The sequence below is a fragment of the Tripterygium wilfordii genome, chromosome 2 (assembly GCF_013401445.1).
Source record: "Tripterygium wilfordii isolate XIE 37 chromosome 2, ASM1340144v1, whole genome shotgun sequence".
Taxonomy (NCBI): Eukaryota; Viridiplantae; Streptophyta; class Magnoliopsida; order Celastrales; family Celastraceae; genus Tripterygium; species Tripterygium wilfordii.
The window spans coordinates 11,066,615-11,085,343 of NC_052233.1; the positions used below are offsets into that span (position 1 = coordinate 11,066,615).

At 38.4% G+C, this 18,729-nt stretch overlaps 4 protein-coding genes across 15 annotated transcripts; 2 read left to right on the plus strand and 2 right to left on the minus strand.

The window, feature by feature from the left end:
* Nucleotides 1-954: 954 nt before the first annotated feature.
* LOC120011263 (transcription factor TCP12) lies at nt 955-1,893 on the plus strand. The gene has a single exon (XM_038862340.1). It carries the CDS (start codon nt 955-957, stop codon nt 1,891-1,893), a length of 939 nt encoding a protein of 312 aa, XP_038718268.1.
* Nucleotides 1,894-5,141: 3,248 nt separating this feature from the next.
* LOC120007804 (coiled-coil domain-containing protein 130-like) lies at nt 5,142-8,258 on the minus strand. Its single transcript, XM_038858261.1, has 7 exons — nt 8,117-8,258; nt 7,255-7,317; nt 7,078-7,157; nt 6,556-6,664; nt 6,096-6,255; nt 5,715-5,878; nt 5,142-5,622 (listed from the first exon to the last, which is right to left on the minus strand). Exons 1-7 carry the CDS (start codon nt 8,117-8,119, stop codon nt 5,302-5,304), a joined length of 900 nt encoding a protein of 299 aa, XP_038714189.1. The 5' UTR covers nt 8,120-8,258; the 3' UTR covers nt 5,142-5,301.
* Nucleotides 8,259-8,448: 190 nt separating this feature from the next.
* Nucleotides 8,449-11,080, plus strand: LOC120017029 (uncharacterized protein At1g26090, chloroplastic). 5 transcript variants are annotated; one of them, XM_038870086.1, is made up of 8 exons: nt 8,627-8,749; nt 8,842-8,903; nt 9,161-9,304; nt 9,405-9,479; nt 9,595-9,788; nt 9,861-10,029; nt 10,111-10,530; nt 10,682-10,992. In XM_038870086.1, exons 3-8 carry the CDS (start codon nt 9,170-9,172, stop codon nt 10,811-10,813), a joined length of 1,125 nt encoding a protein of 374 aa, XP_038726014.1. In that variant the 5' UTR covers nt 8,627-8,749; nt 8,842-8,903; nt 9,161-9,169; the 3' UTR covers nt 10,814-10,992. The 5 variants fall into 5 exon arrangements, with proteins under 5 accessions (XP_038726006.1, XP_038726000.1, XP_038726014.1 ...); XM_038870092.1 differs by having other exon boundaries at nt 8,842-8,889; XM_038870101.1 differs by lacking the exon at nt 8,842-8,903 and adding an exon at nt 8,965-9,023 and having other exon boundaries at nt 8,631-8,749.
* Nucleotides 11,081-11,189: 109 nt separating this feature from the next.
* On the minus strand, nt 11,190-18,325 carry LOC120016978 (protein CHUP1, chloroplastic-like). Of its 8 annotated transcripts, none has more exons than XM_038870045.1 (11): nt 18,202-18,325; nt 17,969-18,061; nt 16,305-16,563; nt 15,986-16,077; nt 15,106-15,858; nt 12,974-14,332; nt 12,735-12,866; nt 12,201-12,382; nt 11,896-12,007; nt 11,600-11,743; nt 11,190-11,496 (listed from the first exon to the last, which is right to left on the minus strand). In XM_038870045.1, exons 3-11 carry the CDS (start codon nt 16,411-16,413, stop codon nt 11,398-11,400), a joined length of 2,982 nt encoding a protein of 993 aa, XP_038725973.1. In that variant the 5' UTR covers nt 16,414-16,563; nt 17,969-18,061; nt 18,202-18,325; the 3' UTR covers nt 11,190-11,397. The 8 variants fall into 8 exon arrangements, with proteins under 8 accessions (XP_038725973.1, XP_038725957.1, XP_038725932.1 ...); XM_038870029.1 differs by having other exon boundaries at nt 17,905-18,061; XM_038870004.1 differs by having other exon boundaries at nt 16,305-16,594; nt 17,905-18,061.
* Between the last annotated feature and the right edge of the window lie 404 nt (nt 18,326-18,729).

Genomic DNA, 18,729 nt, shown 5'->3' on the forward strand with positions numbered 1-18,729 from the left:
AATTGTATTTTTGAGTACCTAAGTAGCTTGCTATAAAAGGGAGAAACCTTAATTCAATTGTACTACTAGAATTCTTATAGAGAAACCAGCCATAGACGTAGACACTCTTTTCAAACCATATAAACCTTGTGTTCTTCTTTTTCTCTCTGTTTTGATTGCTCTGTTTATTGTTTTATTGTCTGTGTCTTGTCTACGAGGTTTATTTACAACAATTATTCCTCCTCTAAATCATATGGCTAGGTCTCTTAGCTCTAGATCATAGTCATGGCAGCTCAGACACACAATGCCAAGGGCCACGGGGGTGGCCATCAACTATCAAGCAACCACGTACCCCCTGCACCACGTGATGAATCTCACCGAAAAATGGAGGAAAAGTCCAGCCACTGTAGTAGAAGTAGTAGGGTTTTTTTTTTTTTTTTTCATATTTGTGTGCCTTCACTTTCATCATCTTTTTTGGCACATGGTGACCACCTTATGTTTTCTATTCCAACAGTCTTATTGCTTTTATATCTTTATCTCTCTCGATCTAAGCTACTTTTTTTGTGTGATAAGGAAATCCATTGAAAGCACAGTTCACTGGATTCCACCTCAATGTAAATCTACGGGTCACATGCAATACCTGTAAACCATATGCATGAGCCGGTTAAGTCCTGGGTCGAAACCCAATGAGAAAATAACTCCAAATCGTGCCAGAGTGGGTGTTAGAATTTGCGGCCTCCCACGCATATATGCTATGAAGTTCAAACAACTAACTTAACCATCTAAACCAATCATCTCTCTCTAAGCTACACCACATATTTGATCGCTTTTTTCTTTTAAAGAAGAAGACAAAGAAGAGGACCTTATAATTAGGTATATCATCACTATCAATGTTTCCTTCAAGTAGGTTCCTTATCCTTCTCATACAACCAATCCAAAAACATTATTAACCCTAGCTCCTCCATACACCAAGACATGAATAACCCTCCACCATTCTTGGAACTCCCTCCACTGTTTCTTGATAATGACAATGATGATCAAGATTTTCTGTTGAATCTCTTGTTATCACAACAACAAGAAGAAGAAGAGCAGCAGCAGATCCAGGGGTCCAAATCTGGTGAGATAGTAATGAATGGTCATGATTTGGCTTCAAACGAGGCTAGTGTTACAAATAATGTAAGCACAAGAAGTGGGAAGAAGTCAAGTAGTAAAAGGTGGAAGAAGGACAGGCACACCAAGATCTACACTGCTCATGGACCAAGAGATAGGAGAATGACACTCTCACTACCAATTGCAAGAAAGTTCTTTGATCTCCAAGACATGCTGGGTTTTGACAAAGCAAGCGAAACCATTGAGTGGCTCTTATCTAAATCAGAGCCTGCCATCAAGGATCTCACTTGTTTTGCTGGTGGCAAGAGCACTGTTTTATCTACTTCAGAGAATGTTGTTAGTGGAGAACAGAAGAAGAATTATAAGAAGAAGAACAACAACAAAAAGGTGGTTAAACAAGGGGTGGTACAATTATTACAAACAAGAGAATCAAGGGACAAGGCAAGAGCAAGAGCAAGGGAGAGGACAACGGAGAAAATGAAGATCAAACAAGATTTGTTGTCTTGCAGCAGCCATGAAATAACGAATGAAGCACCGAGTGATGTGTTGTTAGGGGTTCAAATGGCTTCAGTCAACATAATTATGGAGAAACTCTTGGGCACTAGTACTGCCGACAACATTGGGATCTCAAAATCCAAGGATATAGTTATTCCTGGAAATTGGGAGATCTACAATGCTGATCCTCATCATCAAGTACAAAACCCTAGTGCAAGTATCGTGACCTACCCAAATGGCCAACAACAAAGTAGGGTTTCAACAATACATCAAAACCCTAATTCAAATTCTGAAGAGATAAAACCCTAATTCAGCACTTTACCCCTCCTCCTCAGAACAAAACCCTGCAGGTCACTATATATATCCGGGCCTTGCATCATCGGAGATTGTTTTGCATTCTGATCATCAATTCCTGCAGCAGGACAACCACTTCTTCTGAAATTCTAAATTTCCCTCAAAATATGGCTGCTTATATTAGAATCTTGAGGAAAAACAAACCCTTTTTTTTCCTCAAAAAAATGAGCCAACAAAAGTTTGGTTTGATGGTTTTGATTTCTGTTCAGTGAACATTTTAGCAGTGTATGGTGTACATATATTGAAAAGAGATGCAGCAATTCGCTAATACAAATGACTTAATAGCTGTGCAATTTATTTTATTTTTTATAAAAGGCGCAAATATTATTAATACTTGAAGAATATACAAAATAAATAATCACTTCAAGTGACTAAGTAGCTAAAGCAGGCTGTAAAATGGAATCAGTTGACAATTGGAGATCTCTTGATGTTGTCCTTTTGTGTTCTTGGCTTGTTCTCCTATTTAGTTAAGTCTAATAATAGTATGGGCATCATTGAAAACTATTCACGGTTGGATTAGAAAACTAAAACAATGCCATAAATATAGGAAGGCAAGCTGGTTTGCTTCATTACAATGGACATTCATGCAATGGCCCAAGAGGAGCAAGAACTGAGGTTGGGGGCTAGTAGAAGTTGACGGGGGTTCGGGGTAACACCCTCAAATTTTTTTTAAGACTATTTACAACATTACTTCTATGTAAAATGATATTGTCGATGTACATTCGTCTTGATATTTGGTGGCATAAAATAACCCAAAACATTAGCATAATTATATATTAAAATTGATGGAAATTAATCAAAAACCATGCATGTAAGATGAAATAATATGTAAATGTATAATTAGAACACATAATTATTGTTCATTGTTATTAGGTAATAAATAAAAGTAAACTTTTCAAACATCAATCCTAGTCTAAATATACAAAAATATAATAAATAAAAAGGAAACTTTTCAAACATCTTAGTCTAAATATACAAAAATATACATACACTCACTAAAGAATACACATAAAAAGATATATATATATATATATATATAAACATAAAATATATATAAACACATACATACACATAAGCATACACATAAATACATAGTAGTAGTAATTTTTTTCCAAAAAATTAGGAGATTACAACCTAGTGTAGTCCCCCTCCCTCCGCCCTTCAATGCCAATATGGATTGAGATTTTGAAGTTCTGTTTCTCAAATGTATGCATCAACAAGGCTGCTGTTCCTAAACCCTAAACTCTCTTTCCAAGCTGGTTTCTAGTCCTAGGTGTTCATGACTTGTGCTGATGAGTTTTCTCCATGGAAATTGACTAACAAATATTACTGAAGATTTTGTAAAAGCAAGCTTATATAAGTTTCTAAATATGGTATAAAGGTTTCTGCAACATTGTAGGTTTTAGCCTGTCCTTTACAATACAAGTGAAATGCACCTCTTTTTCATGATTAATATTGCTTTCTTTTCGTACTATATAGTCTATGGCTATATCTATAGATTGTCCACGCCTACACAACTATAGTACCACTGGATAACTTCGACGATCTTTTTAGATTATCCACGCCTACACCACCCGTTGCAAGATCTCATAATTAATAACCATAAATTGCACAGGAAAATAAAATCCTATAAAATGATCAATATATATATATATATATATATATATATATATATATATATATATGTGCTTATTAAGTTTTAAACTAGAAAGCAATATTGGGCTCTCAACAACTTGTGTGCTAGCTAGTACTCCGAGATTAATTTATGATATCAATGAAGGATCAATAACTCAGTTGGTTATATCTTTAAGCTTAAAGAGGATGACGTTAAGGTCGAAAATTCTAACTTGATGAGAATATTTTCTTGGAATTTTTTTTGGTTCCGTTGACCTGCCCATTTTCGGAGTGGGAGGATGAGGGTGTTAGTTTCAATCAGCGAGTGTGTACTCCCATGCTAATTAATTACCAATGAAAAATCATCTAAGAATAAAAAATGATACACCCGAAACATGAATCCTTATGTTTATACATCTCCTTCATAATCATATGATATGGAAGCTGATATTAAATTACTAATCAAAATTAGCAGATAATTTCTCTAACTAGCTATCAATGTGTAGTATTTTTTATGGGGTGGGACGTTGACTTTTCAACTGTAATGCTTAACCGTCATGTCTGTAATGACTAGTTGACTTCTCAACTGTAGTAAACAATACTCACAACATTAACAGTTGCGGACTTGCGGTCAATTCTTCACCATAGAATAAGTCCTTGACGGATTAATGAAGCGGAAATTGAAAAAAAATTTGACAAATAATATACAAAGAAAAGGACATGCAACAAATAATTAAAGAAATAAGAAAAATCGACAGAAGCAAAGCAAAAAATTGTGGCAGCAGGGGAGTAATGAAAGTTACCAGATGGTTGCATATATATGGTGGCGGGCCTATTAGGTTAAAAGAAAACTTCTTTAGCTTACCATTATCGAGGGAAAAAAAATAGTTATGATAGGGATTTGAAGAGTTGGTATCTCAGCTGTTGAGTTGTATACACAGAATTTTATGTGCATCATGTGAGACATGTGGTAACCCATTCATTTGGAGCTGCAAGGTGCATTTTCTGGAGCTGCATGATAATGCTTTCCCAATGCTTATAAAAGATGGTTTGGTTTTCTTGAGTTTTGGTTTTCTTTATGCTCTAGTTCCTCGTTTATATGTTGAGTGCTTTACTCTATGTTGTCTTTTGACTCATCTTGGGGTATGCCCCTCGTATTTGTACTTTTTTCTCCTTTAATGAATTTCTTACTTACTTTGTTGTCTTTTGACTCATTTGAGCAGTTAATATCCCAATTAAAGCATTTCTTACTTACTCTGTCGCCTTTCGACTCATCCGAGAAATTAATATCTCAATTATCTTAACTGTTGAATTGTATACATAGAATTTCATGTTAACCATGTGAGACATGTCGCCCATATTTCAGACCATTATGTAAACTTTTCTTTTTTTGTAATATTTTCTTGAGTTTGACCAAAACTTGAAGATAAGACAGGGCTCCCTGCTTTTTTAAAAGAGGAACCCCTCCAAACCCCAAAGGTTCGCTAGGGATATACCAGCACATCCAAGACGCACTCATTTCACTGCATTTACCCTGAAGAGCCTCGCATTGAAAAAACATCACACGCTTCAACCTCAAAAGATCATGAAACAAGGGGAAACTGTTGAGCTATTACAGTTAACTAGCACACACATGTATACACACACTGTCTTAAGCCAGCTGAGTTACAAGAGAGTCATAACATGAGATGTTCTCAATCTAATCTTGGAGGAAAAACCATTACTCACGATAATAAACAATCACGCCCTCTATGGAACAGCACTCTTTGACCATGACGATGGCTTGAATCCCCCCACAAGCAACTTAGATGTAGCAGCTGCACTTATCTTCCTCCTTTTCAACGCTAGGTCTACTTGCTTGTTGTTGGGCAATGAATATCCAGATGACTCGGAAAAGATGGAACCAGCATGAATCAATGCTCGCTTATCCCTCCTGTTTCGATCAAACTTGGAGGAAAATTTCACCTTTGCTGCAGTAGCAACATCTTCTTCAGTACTGGGAAGCAGCCGTATGGCAAGACCCTTGCTCCTGGATGCAGCCTCTTCTTTGGCAACTCGTTTCTTTTGACTCTGAGAAAGTATAAGAGTGAATGAGTAAGGGGAAATGTTGATATAAGCAAAGAAAATTGAACAACAAGGACTAACGAGGTTAAGTGATATACTCTAAGTTTGGCCCGAAGAGCCTTGTTGAGGGCATAGTCATCTGAATGTCGCGCATCAGATTCCCGCTGGAGGCGCACTAGCACTGGCTCCGCTTCCTTCTTCTTTTTCAAATCCTCTTCCTGGTGTTCCAGACGATAAAATGGATCTGCAAGCTTACCTCTTTCTGGAAAACAAAGAATTAAATAAGTCTCTCATTCAGGAATTCCAATTAAGCTACATTTTGTATTCGGACATCTCAATGGAAATGATAAGAGTTTTCATTAATTAACATTTATAGTGGGGTCTAACAAGGAAACACCACAATGCAGTAAAGCACGATCAACTCGATCCTTTTCCAGCATATGTACCAAAACCCACAATTTTCTCAGTTTACTACCAACCTTCATCTGCAGGAAGTTCAAAGGTTTCTGCATCCTCAATGTCAAACTCTTCAGTCTTCTGTTGGGCCCCACTAATAATCACATACTTGCAATTTTTTGGATCTGTCTGAATAACAATTTCATGCTTACAGCATGCTGATTTCATGGAAAAGCTCCATATCTGAAAGGGAAAAAGGTCCACCTTTAATAAGCGAAGAAACAATATAGGCAGGACACATCTACAGATCAAATTAATTTGTATATCCCAGTGGCTGAAATCATAAAACAAATTCTTCCATTTGCTAAGATAAATACATGATGCGTAACATTGCCATGAAGCAAACAGTAAACAGATACCGGCAGGAACATCGGCAGCCTTTATCTGTGTGTCTGTTTTAATGTGCATGCTTGGATGCACATTTTTTCAAGACAACACTAGATAAAGAGTCAAAACGCATTTAAAACTAGTCGCAGAAAATACCTTTGTAGAATAATAATTCCCCACTTGTTTCTTCTCTGCATTAAACCGGACACCTTTAGCAATCATAGAATTGCAACCACCACACCAGATATTGTACGGCATCTCGAACCTGAAGAACAGTAAAATCAGATTAGCCCCTTGTAAAAAGACTTGGTGATCAGCAGGTGAAGAACTAAATGGAAAAGACTTGGCGATCAGCAGGTGAAGAACTAAATGGTAATATTCTCTACTTTTTCCCAAAGAATTCAGATTCCTCGGATAAGCGAAACTTTCAATCCAAGACAAATTGACACCAATATTACAAAATGCAATGTAGAAATTACAAACACAAAATGGCATATCTCTATAGTCTATACTAACAATGAACCTTGAGGGCAGAAGAAAGACAGAAATCAATATTACAGTTGGGAATTCAAAATTGACATACATAAGCCTCCAATAGATTGCCACTACATAACAAAAACATTTTGAAGTAAAACCCTAAAACCACAACAAAAAAATAGCAACACTAAAGTTAATTACCTTATTATCAAAATTCCCTGGTCTATTTTTCTTGCTCTCTCCCTCAGAGCATGTTGACCATGAAATTTGTTCAAAGAACCCTGGAATAGAAACCAAATTGAGGAGTCACAAAACTGATGATTGATAAACAACATTAGAAATAATTGGTTATGATTCATGTTTACCATAAAAACATACCTGATCCGGGGTCCATTCTGGGGGGTAGTAAAAATTATCGGCTCTAGCAGCTGCAAGTGAAGACTGCATACACCAAACATCACAATCAGTATCTTGAAATTAATGGTGACTCTTTCTGTGAGGGAAACGGTAACAAGGCAAAAAGAAAAGGCATCATTGCAACACACGAAATAACTTCAATAATTTTTTTGTACCAAACAAGATTCAAACAGCAAACTGATGAGTTCGTTAGTATATGTTACACTCTCAGAGAAATTTGAAGACACTGGTATTTTGTTCTGTGTTCAAACAGTAAACTGATTTGTTGGTTAGCATATCTTAACCTCTCCGATAAATTTTATCACAATAACTAGACGTGTTGTCTTCTTTCCAATATTGTATTTCCCCTAGTCGGCTCTTTACCACCTACTCCATCTCCTGTAGAAAACGTCAAATTTTCGTTCTTCGTAAAAGAAAAAGAGGTGATCCATGGAATTGCTTGATCAGTTGATCCTGATTCAGTGATTCTACCTTAAAATTAGTAAAACCAGCAATTTCCGTAAAATTATCAGCTAAACAAATTGCCAATTAGGGGGTTTCTACATCTTAGAACTTCAATATCCTTCTTTCGATTTTTCTGTTGGATTCCACGGAAAGAAAATTCCAGAACAACATGAAAGTTGAATCTCCAATATCAACTGATCGTTCAACAGATTTGGACTAACAGACAACAAAACCCTCGTTTAAATTGAAACCCTAATCATCCCAGACAAAAGATACAACTACGACAATCTAAACATACAACACGAGCATCGACGGTAAAGCGTATGAAAAAAACCTCGAATAATAAATAACAAAGAAATTCAGAGGCAAAATCACATACCATCGTAAACCAGCGATGTAGAAACCACGCTAAGAGCTATGCCGATTCGCTTCTTCAGAGAAATTAAAATCGATGGAATTTTCTATCTTTTTGGGTTTCTGTTTTTCACTTGTTCTTTCGCCCCCTTTCGATTTCTCAATTGGGTTTGTTGAACAAAGCCAAGCCCATGGACCCAAAGATAAAAAGCATACAAGAGGACGCAGTAATAAACCGACATCAAAACAAGGAAAAGGCCCACTGTGCTTAACAATCATCAAAAGAGCAAGGCCCATCATATGATGTGTATGGGACCCACGGCTAACGGGCTAAAAGCATTCTCCGGACAACTTCGATACCGTTACCCTGCAAACGCGGTAGTAGCAATTTGATCCTGGCAAAGCCCTAATGGCGTCTATCCTTTCTTCTTCTTCTTCTTTCATCCTGGCAAGCCCTAATTCTAATTCCCAATTTCGGAACCGTGCAATGAAAATCCGACAAAGAAGAGTTCCTGCGCCGGCTATGGCGGCCTCTTCGTCATCATCTTCTCCTTCTTCTTCAAATAAAGACGGAGGTAGTAGCAGTTCAACAAAATTGGTGACTTTCTTGGGCAAAGGTGGTTCCGGCAAGACCACTTCCGCTGTATTCGCTGCTCAGGTGCTTCTTTTCTTTTCTCAATATGCTCTCTTTTATGCATTTGTATATCGGTAGTTCGTGGATCTCAATTGCGATTTCGTTGTCAAAGACAGGTTGCTGTTGCTAATTTTTGGAATCCTTAAGTTGAACTGGCAATCAATGTATGTAAAAAAACGTTTGCTTTATTGCCTTTTTCTGGCTGACAAGGAACTTTCTTTTTCTTCCAATTTTGTTAGGATTTGATATTAAAAAAACAAACACGAAATCATAGTCCCTTTATGAAAGACAAAAGAAGGTGCATAAGCAAAATTACTCAGTTATTTATTTGCAGCCTTGAGCTTTCAGTGATTTATTCTACTTTGTGTTAATCAGTGATTTCTTTGGAGTTCACTCCAGATAATTTACATGTTGTTCTGACGTCCTGTTGGTCAGCATTATGCAATGGCTGGGCTTGATACATGCTTGGTAATACAGAGCCAAGACCCCACTGCAGAGTTTCTTCTCAACTGTAAGATTGGAACTTCTCCTGTCATGTGTTGTGACAATCTTTCAGCCGTTAGGTTGGAAACGACTAAAGTGTGTTTTTCCCACTTCCTTCAGTTAAGGCCATACGTGAAACTGAGATCCTTATTTGGAACTCTTATGATTCAAGGTGCTTTATCTTTCATAATTGCAGATCATTCTTGAACCTCTCAATCTGCTGAAGCAAGCCGATGCTCGACTTAATATGACTCAAGGAGTTCTAGAAGGGGTAGGTATGTATAGCTGTCTTATTCATTGGATGCAGTGCATTTAGAGGTCTACTTGACTGCTTCGTTTTTATCATTTGAGAACTTTACAAGAAATCTCAATTTGTGGTGGATTAGGTGGTTGGAGAAGAGCTTGGGGTGCTTCCTGGGATGGATTCTATCTTTTCAGGGTTTGCGCTGGAGAGGTTCCTTGGATACCTTAGGAATGTGGCTCAGAAGAGCAGCAAAAGAAAGGAATTTGATGTAGTAATATATGATGGTATTAGCACTGAGGAAACACTAAGACTGATCGGTGCAGCCAGTAAAGCTAGGTTGGGAACCCCCTCCCCTTTCTCTCTCACAGTGACCCATTTACTATAGGTTTACCAGTTGACCATCCACAGGTTATATTTGAAATATCTGCGGAGCCTGGCTGAGAAGACTGATCTTGGGAGGTTGGCTGGTCCTTCCATACTGAGACTCGTGGATGAAGCAATGGGAATAAGTAGCAGCTCCCGTGTTAATGGGAAATTGAGTGCAGAAATATGGGAGACGTTGGACCACATGTTGGAGGTAACTATGATCCCAACGTTTTAAAACTATTACTTAGATAAATCATGTGACTGAATTCTGTTTTGGTTATGTGCTGTGCAGCGAGGGTCTTCTGCTTTCTTGGATCCAAGTCTCTTTTGCTGCTTCCTTATGATGGATCCAAGCAGTATAATGTCTGTAAATTCTGCATTACGATATTGGGGTTGTACAATCCAATCTGATGCACATATATCTGGTGCAATAGCTTTTACCTCTCAACATATGAATGTAGAATCAGTTGAAGAACTTAAGAAGAAGTTTTCACCATTGCCACTTGCTTTCATTCCAAGTCTTTCGATGAATTCTCCTCTAAATTGGAAGGAGATCATTCTGGACAGTTTCCATAAAGATGCACGGGATCTTTTCTCTTTGCAAGCCAGACATGGCAGTACCTTGACATCCCCAGTAAAATTCGATGCAGCTAAAAAATCAGTTACCCTTTTTATGCCAGGTTTTGACAAGTCAGAGATCAAGCTATATCAGGTGCGTCCATATCCATTCAGTTCTTCATCTTTTACATTGTGATCCTGGAAATGTTTTGCAAGTGGTGAAACTGTTTTATATATATATATATTACCTTTTAGTTAACTGCAAACGAAGGTGATAATGATGCTTTAATTATTTACTAATCCAGTACAGAGGAGGGTCTGAGTTGTTGGTGGCAGCAGGGGACCAAAGACGCGTAATTCATCTGCCACCAAAAATCCAAGGAAAGGTGGGAGGTGCCAAGTTCATAGACAGGAGTCTTGTAATCGCCATGCGGTAGTGAGAGTGTAATTACAACAGGAAAAGTGTTACCTTTCTTCCCCCAACTTCTTTGTCATGTTTCATGGGAATGTTTACAATGGCCGGTGATAGTGATAATTTACTGCTCCTTGTCCCTGATTTTGGGCGATTTACTGATTTTGTGTATTTCGCACTGCTCTAAGGTAGGGTTCTGAAAAGGGGGCAAAAAAAAAAAAAAAGTTGTGCACTAAAGTCTTATTAGAACAATCAAAGTGATTGATACTGAGAAAAAGATGAGGTTTTCAGTTTCCCATACCTTGATAGCTTGGTGTCAATTCCTATTTCTTCTGTTACCTGAGAATGCAATTAGATCTCCCGTATGAGTAACAGCAAAGGGAGCAATTTTTCACTCTCGATTGGTCGTTCTTTTACTGGTATTTTATTTAATTTGAGGTCCTCTACTGTTGTCCAGTAGTAAAGAGACAAAAGCATGGTTTTAGTGTGTACAGAAATTTAAGGTGTATATAGCTCCTTTGAGTCCTTTCCTCTATTTTTCACAGAAGCAACAACTGAACTGCACTGGTGCAATACCCAATTGTATTCTGCAGCAAGTGTAAAAAATATTCATGCTTCCTGCTTATTGTCTTCTCCTGTTTGTGAGCCGACTCGACTCCTTAGTTCTTCAAAGGCCTTCATGCTTTCTGCGTCAAAGCCTCCAGCGAACTGAAATAGGTTTTCCAGGTTATTGAAGAATCAAATGGCAGTATCTTCATCAATTTTGTTTCTCACATAAGGCTTCAACATAAAAAATATGGGATCAATGTACCTGGTGAACCCGGAAAGCAAAGCGTACTCCTTGCAAAACCAAAAATTCCCTGTTGGGTTCTTTTTCATGCCCATCCAGAGAATCAAGCTCCGATGCTACACGTTTCATGTACTTCCTTGCCAATTGTACTGATGAGAGTTTGATCTGCAATGGAAAATTTGTTATATATCAGTTTACTGCAGGATAAAGGGTTTCAATGACCCAAAGAGCAGGCTAATTAAATTACTAAGATCTTTATGACCAATTCCCTAATTCAAAAAAGAGAGGAGTTTGGTTATTCAAGGTTTGAAACATACCTTGCCAACTACTCCTGAATCTGATAACCAATCAACAGGGATTCCAAACTCCCGGTATCGTGAAACAGCCATATCTCTTGTACGTAAAAGTGCATAGACACTCTGTTCAACTCTGCAAAAGAGAGAAATATAAGACGACAAATCAAGGTACCATACAAAATTAATGTTTTGGCCAGTTCATCAAACTACATCTGCATAAGACACTACTCTTAAGCATGCATGAGGTGAAAAAAAGGATGGGTGCAACTTATGGTCACAAGTTCAATTCCTGGAACGGTGTAAGACGGTGAGCAAAATGAACATACTTTTCAAGCAATTTGTACATCTTTTTCAAAGCAGCTTCACATGGGAGATTGGGATCATCAACAAACGAGGAAACTTGTTTCTCCAGTTGCATCAAATCCTGATATTCAAAAGCTGCCTCTCTTAAAGCATCAGCCTTTCCTTCAGGCCAATCAAAGTGCTTTAGAACTGCCCTTTCATCGACCTAATCACATGCAGATCAATAGGATAGCCAATTAGAATTGGTTAAGAGGAACTGAAAAAAAATGTCAAGCAACTAAAACAATCCCTAGGCACACTTATATGGCTATTGAAGTTTGTTCATATGCTCCCACAGAACTAGTTAAATGGAGCTTAGTGTGAGGGCAGAGTTCAAGTACCTAGTTCTTGCTCGGTTAGAGTTCTTACAAGACAGTTAACAACAAAAGGTAATCATCATGGTTTTATTAGGGGGGAAATTTGTTCTTTATTTCCAATTAGATCATTTAATAGTGTGTAATAAAGCCAAGTTTGAACCATGACTATGTCGTCTACTCGATACAATTTTAGTTACATACCAAGAAAGAAAGTTCCTCATCCAGCCAGCTTACGAAAGCAACTAGATCATCTATATTGGTGAAGGAAGCAGATCGAACTTCAGTAGCCAATGACTGGACAAAATCACCTTGACTTTCCACATCAGCTTTCACCTACACAAAGTCCAACCAGTTTCTATTTGTTAGATTACTGCGATAAACACTAACCAAGTACGTCCAATGCAAGTATAAAGAGTGAAATAAAAGAAAGGTTAACGCACGGCTAAGAGGAATGATGATCTGTTCTCAATCTCCCCAATCATGTTGCTCCTGATGTCTGGAACATTTGATGTTGAAGAAGTCAAAGATGGTGCATCCTTCTTTGCCTCACGTTTCATTAGTGACTGATAGAATTCAACAAGTTCAGGAGAGCGGTGAACTTTATCACCACTTCCTGCACCTTTCAGCAGGCTTCCGGGAGGAGGAGGTGGACGGGGTGGCCCAGCACCAAGTGGTGGTGGTGGCGGTGGTAGGGGTGGAGCACGTGGCACGCCACTTGAAGGATTGGCATTTGTGCCTACAGGAGCACCTCCAGATGCCTTTGGAGGTGGCCTAGGGACCCTAGGAGGCCTCTTCTCTATGTAGGCAAGTTTCATCTTGCTTATCGATTGAGAATCAACAGCCTTCCCATCACTAGATTGGTCGCCTGAATCACTAGAAACAACTGCCTTCTCTTTTATCTGTGCAAGTTTTGGTGGCAAAGTTATTGGTTTCTCTCTGTCTGGCTTTGCTCTAGACTCAAAGTTTGAATTGTCACCAAACCTTGCTGCTCTTGCTTGGTCCGCCTTTCCTTTTATCTGCTTCTCCCTCTCTAATGCCAACTTATGCCGGTCTTTGTATGCAGGATATTTTTCTTCAAGAACACCTTCAACTGATTTAGACATCAGTTTGAATGATGATGCAACAGAATTCAGCGACTCACCAGGTGAAACTTCTGTCCTAATAGGCGGAAGATTTGGCATTTCAGGAGAATCAGTTGGATCTTGCTCCATCATCCCAAAAGTAGTGATGGCTACGGTATCACCTGTATTCCTTAGCATCAAGGCTTCTAATGGACCCCTAGGTCTATGGCTCATGCTTGTCCTGCCAGGAGAAGCTCCAGAAAAGGATCTGGCTGGAGAAGAAAGGGCACTGGAATCATCTTTGCTTCTGCCCCATTTCTTCAGCTTTTGGATCAAACTAGGCTTCTTACTGAGACTACTGTATCTGCTAGTTGAACTATCAATAGAAGCATTGTCAAAATCCTCACTTCCCGGAGAGGATGGGTGAGAGAAGTTGCTTTCAAGATCCATGTCTCCCTGCCCACGTTCTGATCCTGCATACTCTACCATCAGCTGTTTAGCCCTCTCTTGGGATCTGGGGCTTAGACTTTTGTTGAGATCACGGGCTGAAACTTTACCTGCAGGTGTTTGGTAGTTCCGGAGTTCAAACCTCAAGCATGCGTTGACCCAACGAAGGTATACTAGCTCTTCAACTTCACTGAACCTGTTCATTTGAAGTCCTTCCACTTGCTTTAACAGGTCTTCATTTGCATGCCTTAAATTATTAACCTCTTCTCTAGCATTTGCAACCATTTCACTCTATCACATTCCAAATAAAAGTAAAGTGAGAACAATAATAAGCATAATGCAACCTATTCCCACAACTATTTACAAACTCGTCCAAAGCAATTTCTGAATCACTTCATTACAGAAGAGTCACAACATGTTATTTCTTTTAAAAATCTCGTATTGCTAAGATTCATGATGCAGAAACATGCTATCTTGGGCAATACAGCAAGCACATAAAACAGGTGTTCACTACAAAATAAAATTCATATAGTATTTCTGTCTTAAATCCAAGGTGAAGTACATTGACGCATGTTGTTTGCGGATGATATAGATCTAGTGGATAAGACAATATTGGGAGTTAACTCAAAACTCGAGATATGGAAGCAAGCCTAAGAGTCAAAAAGATTTAAATTGTGTAGGACAAAAGCAGAATGTATGAAATGTAAATTTAGTAAGAGCAAACAAGGGAATGAACAAACGATTGAATTAGATGAGAAAGAAGTAACAAAAAATAGATGACCTTTGTAATAAAGGCTCGGATGATGATCATGATGAGTGTCTCTATCTTAAAAGGAGTTTGATAGTTTTCCCAGATGGCTGCATGAGTATGCAGCTGTTGTACTCATTCTAACAAAAACATGCCAGCAATTTTTGTATTGTACAAAACTGTACATTGAAATTAAACAAGAGACACAGGGTGAGGGGACTAGAAAGCAAGTTAAATGATGAAACACTAGACCTCTCGTAAACTTAAGGAGAAGAAAGCCCACATAAATATCTACAGATGTAACTACAGCTTTTACCTCTGACATACTTGAGAGGGTTGCTATTTTAGCTTCAGCAGCATCCAGTTTGACAGTCAACTCCCTCTTTCCATGTTGAAGCTCTTTATTTTTCCTTTTAAGTTCCACCACTTCGACCTCTAACTCCTTCACGGCCTTCAGCTTCTTTTCAATCTCAGCATCTTTCTTGATGGTTTCTTCTTCTTTCGCCTGCAGACTTGAGACTTGTTGTTTGAGCAACAATAGCTGGCCTTTTGTCTGATTAGCATCAAGCTGAATTTGCCTCTGAAGCTCCTTGATCTTTTTCCTTGCCAAATCCAGCTCCTTCATGGCAGATGCTCCCTGAGAAATCTCTTCTTGAAGCTTCTTTCTCTCAGCCTGCAAGGAGTTTATGGTAATATTCAGCATGTCAATCTCAACTGTCTTGATCTTGAGCTGCCTCTGCAACTCAGCAATGTCAGACTCCTGTTCTTTCAATCCATAGTACTCGAGCAGTTCACCTTCAAGCTTCACCTCTCTCTCCTCCAATTCTTTTACGAGGTTGCGCAATCTCTCCAGTTCACTTGCATTGTTAGCCATCTCAGTTTCATAAACTTTTTCTCTCTCCAAATTATTGAACTTATCACTGGGTAGGGGATATTCAATTTCTCCAGATAAAAGACCTTCAAATTCAGGTAGCATATCGTCATCGTCAGTATCAAGTGCATCACCATGAGCCCAGTTGAATACATTACTGATCAGTTTCACCTCTTCTTCCTCCTCTTCTTCCATACCCTACAATACGTAAGAGAAAAACTAAGGATAGTCTACAATCTCCATGAAATATAAGAAGGATTTGCCTACTGTACAGATACTCAAAAGGACATGCTAATGTTATTGACACAGTTTCATATATACTCACATCGTTCTCTTTGAGACATTTATCAGAATATGTGAACTGCTCTTTATCTTCCTGTTCAAGCTGATGCTGTTGCAAGCTTCCTTCACCATTTTCTGGATTACAGTTTCACCAGTAAAAAGATGAATACAACGGAATTAAGTGACAAAGACAATAGCAGGATGAAACGTTCATATTCTGGTTACCAAATTGACATAAATTTATGCCAGTTTTTTCCCCAAAAGCCAAAACCAATGAAGAAAGTTTCAGCTTGTTTCTAATAAAACTAGGGAAGCCAAATTAATCAAAAAATAATGACAAAAATACAAGCAGACTTAGCTACCTGCAGGCTCGGTTAAAGATGTAGATGACCTTGAAACCTTGATGCTGCGCTGCTTAACAGCAAAAGCTGCAATTGAAGCAGCAACCAGGAAACCTAACCTTACTATCATGTATGTATTGCTGACTGGAAATCTTTTGCCTCCTGCTCATCCATAGCCAGAGCCCAACTCCAAAACAACACTCCATGCATCTCTACCCTCCCCATAACTGAGCGCTCAGTCCATCTGGGTCCTGGAAATGCAACGGCAGGTACCCAGAATCTGTAATTGTGCAGAACTTAGCAAGGAAATCCTGGTGCAATTCTAACAAATACCAGGTTAGAAAATTTGCAGCTATATCCCAATTTAAAATTAATTGTCATATCCAACTATATGCATTTTGTCAGAGTCAAAACTACCATCTTATCTGGTTTATATACCTTTCAAGGAATATTTGGTCTGAAAGAAACAAATTCATGATAATAAGAATTACACCACAAATTGTCATGCTAAGAGCAACAACAACCACCAATAACTAATGGCCAGTTTCGCCCCAAAAGGATTCTACAATTTACTTATGGATGTATCTTGTATCTTACATTCTCAAGTTTATGAAGTTAAACAAAGGCAAAAAGAAAGAAACTGAAATGGACTTTTGTAAAACTTTGCATCTTTTTGTCTCGTTTAAGGATGATATCCACTACATGAGTTAAAAGGAGAGTAATAGACAACACCCCATAAGTAAGCTACTGCCCATTATAGTTCAAAAGGGTAGATGACCAACCGCCCCATAAAACAAAGAATAAAAGGTAGATGAGTTTGCTTAAAAAGTAAGCCTAAAATTTAATTCCCATCCACTTTACTTAATGGGACTGAGGCACATATGCAAAAAATAGCCAAGCAAATATAGATAAGCCAAAGCTTTTGCGTGATAGACAACCAATTCACGTATTAGCCATTTTGCCTTTTCTCTGGAGATAATTCTCTCACCCATCACTCTTTTTAGTGGTTTCTGGATGGCAGATGAAAAAGCTCGGATATGTGATTAACCTACAAGTCTATATAGATTATAGACACAAAGGAACTAACTTTGATTATTACCAGGAGTAAACCCCAGAACAAGAAACTTAAACCACTAACAATCTATCTGGAATGTGATGCAGACAAAATCGATAGATGGAACATTCGGAATCCACTAATTGGCCGAGGAATTTCTTGGTGTAAACTTTTCAATCTTCAATATATTCAGTTTTTTTCCTTCAATTTTGTTTGGAGACTTGTGGGCTGGGTTATGCCAGACCCAACAAGTGGAGCAGATGTCATGTCTAACAAGAATGAATTGCTCCGATACCATGTTATAAATCCACACCCTCATACACAGCAACAATATTGTCCGCTTTCGGTTGTCCGGTTCCCGTAGATACATCGGGCCCGCACGGTTTTGTTTCTCCTTAGGCCCAAGCAGGTGGGCTAGGCCCAACCCACCCAAGCCTAGGAAAAGGCTTTGTATGGCGTTAAGGGTGGGGTTTTTAGCCTTATAAATAAGACTTTAAGTAAAGATGTGGGACAACAACTTTAAGTAAAGATGTGGGACAACAGAGAATGAAGAAACAAAAATAAAACCTGTAAGCATAAAATGTATGGGATCCACTGCTACCACAGCAGCCAAACCATTATCCACACAAACCAGTGGTTCAGAGGCGCTCTCTTAACTTCCGTTTTCTTCTCAACTGTCCCATTAAAGGGGACTTCATTGTCTCACTGTTCCTTGTGATGCGACCTAAAACAACAGTGAAATCACACAAACATAAGGAGCATAAACATGATTGAATCTAAGACTTCCATCTACATAGAGATGCAGAAAGAATAGTCTAAATTGCAGGTAAAACCAAAATTAAATTGCGCCCAAGAACAGCATACCTGCAGGCGAAAACCATACTTTCTGCGTGGCTGCTTGGAGAGGAACCACAGGTCCACAACATACTGTATAGAAGACGAACTATAAAACTATGAGCGCAGATTTGCAGCGCCAAAGGTTGCAACTTTTTGAACCATTTCAGGCGATGTTGCTATGACTGTAATACCCACAACGAAGTTACTGTTTTACCCTCACCTTTTGTTAAGTTAATTACTTTTATTACCTTTGGCGAAGTTAATTACTTTTATCACCTTTAACGTACAAATGTAGGTGAAAAACATGTATAGAAATGTGTACAAGGCCAATGATGGTGTCCGCATGGCGTAAGATGTATGATAATCACACTTTCATCCGGATTCAATCTTCTCTAGGCATGAGTCACACATGAAGAATAATGGATTAACATGTTGTTAGCCTAACGATAAGGTGTATGCGTAATTTGTAAATTAATACGCTCAAAGGATAGTGGCTACGGTGTGAGATTCACACAATATTTGATGGCCGCTGTGCAGTGACTTTTACTACAGAGA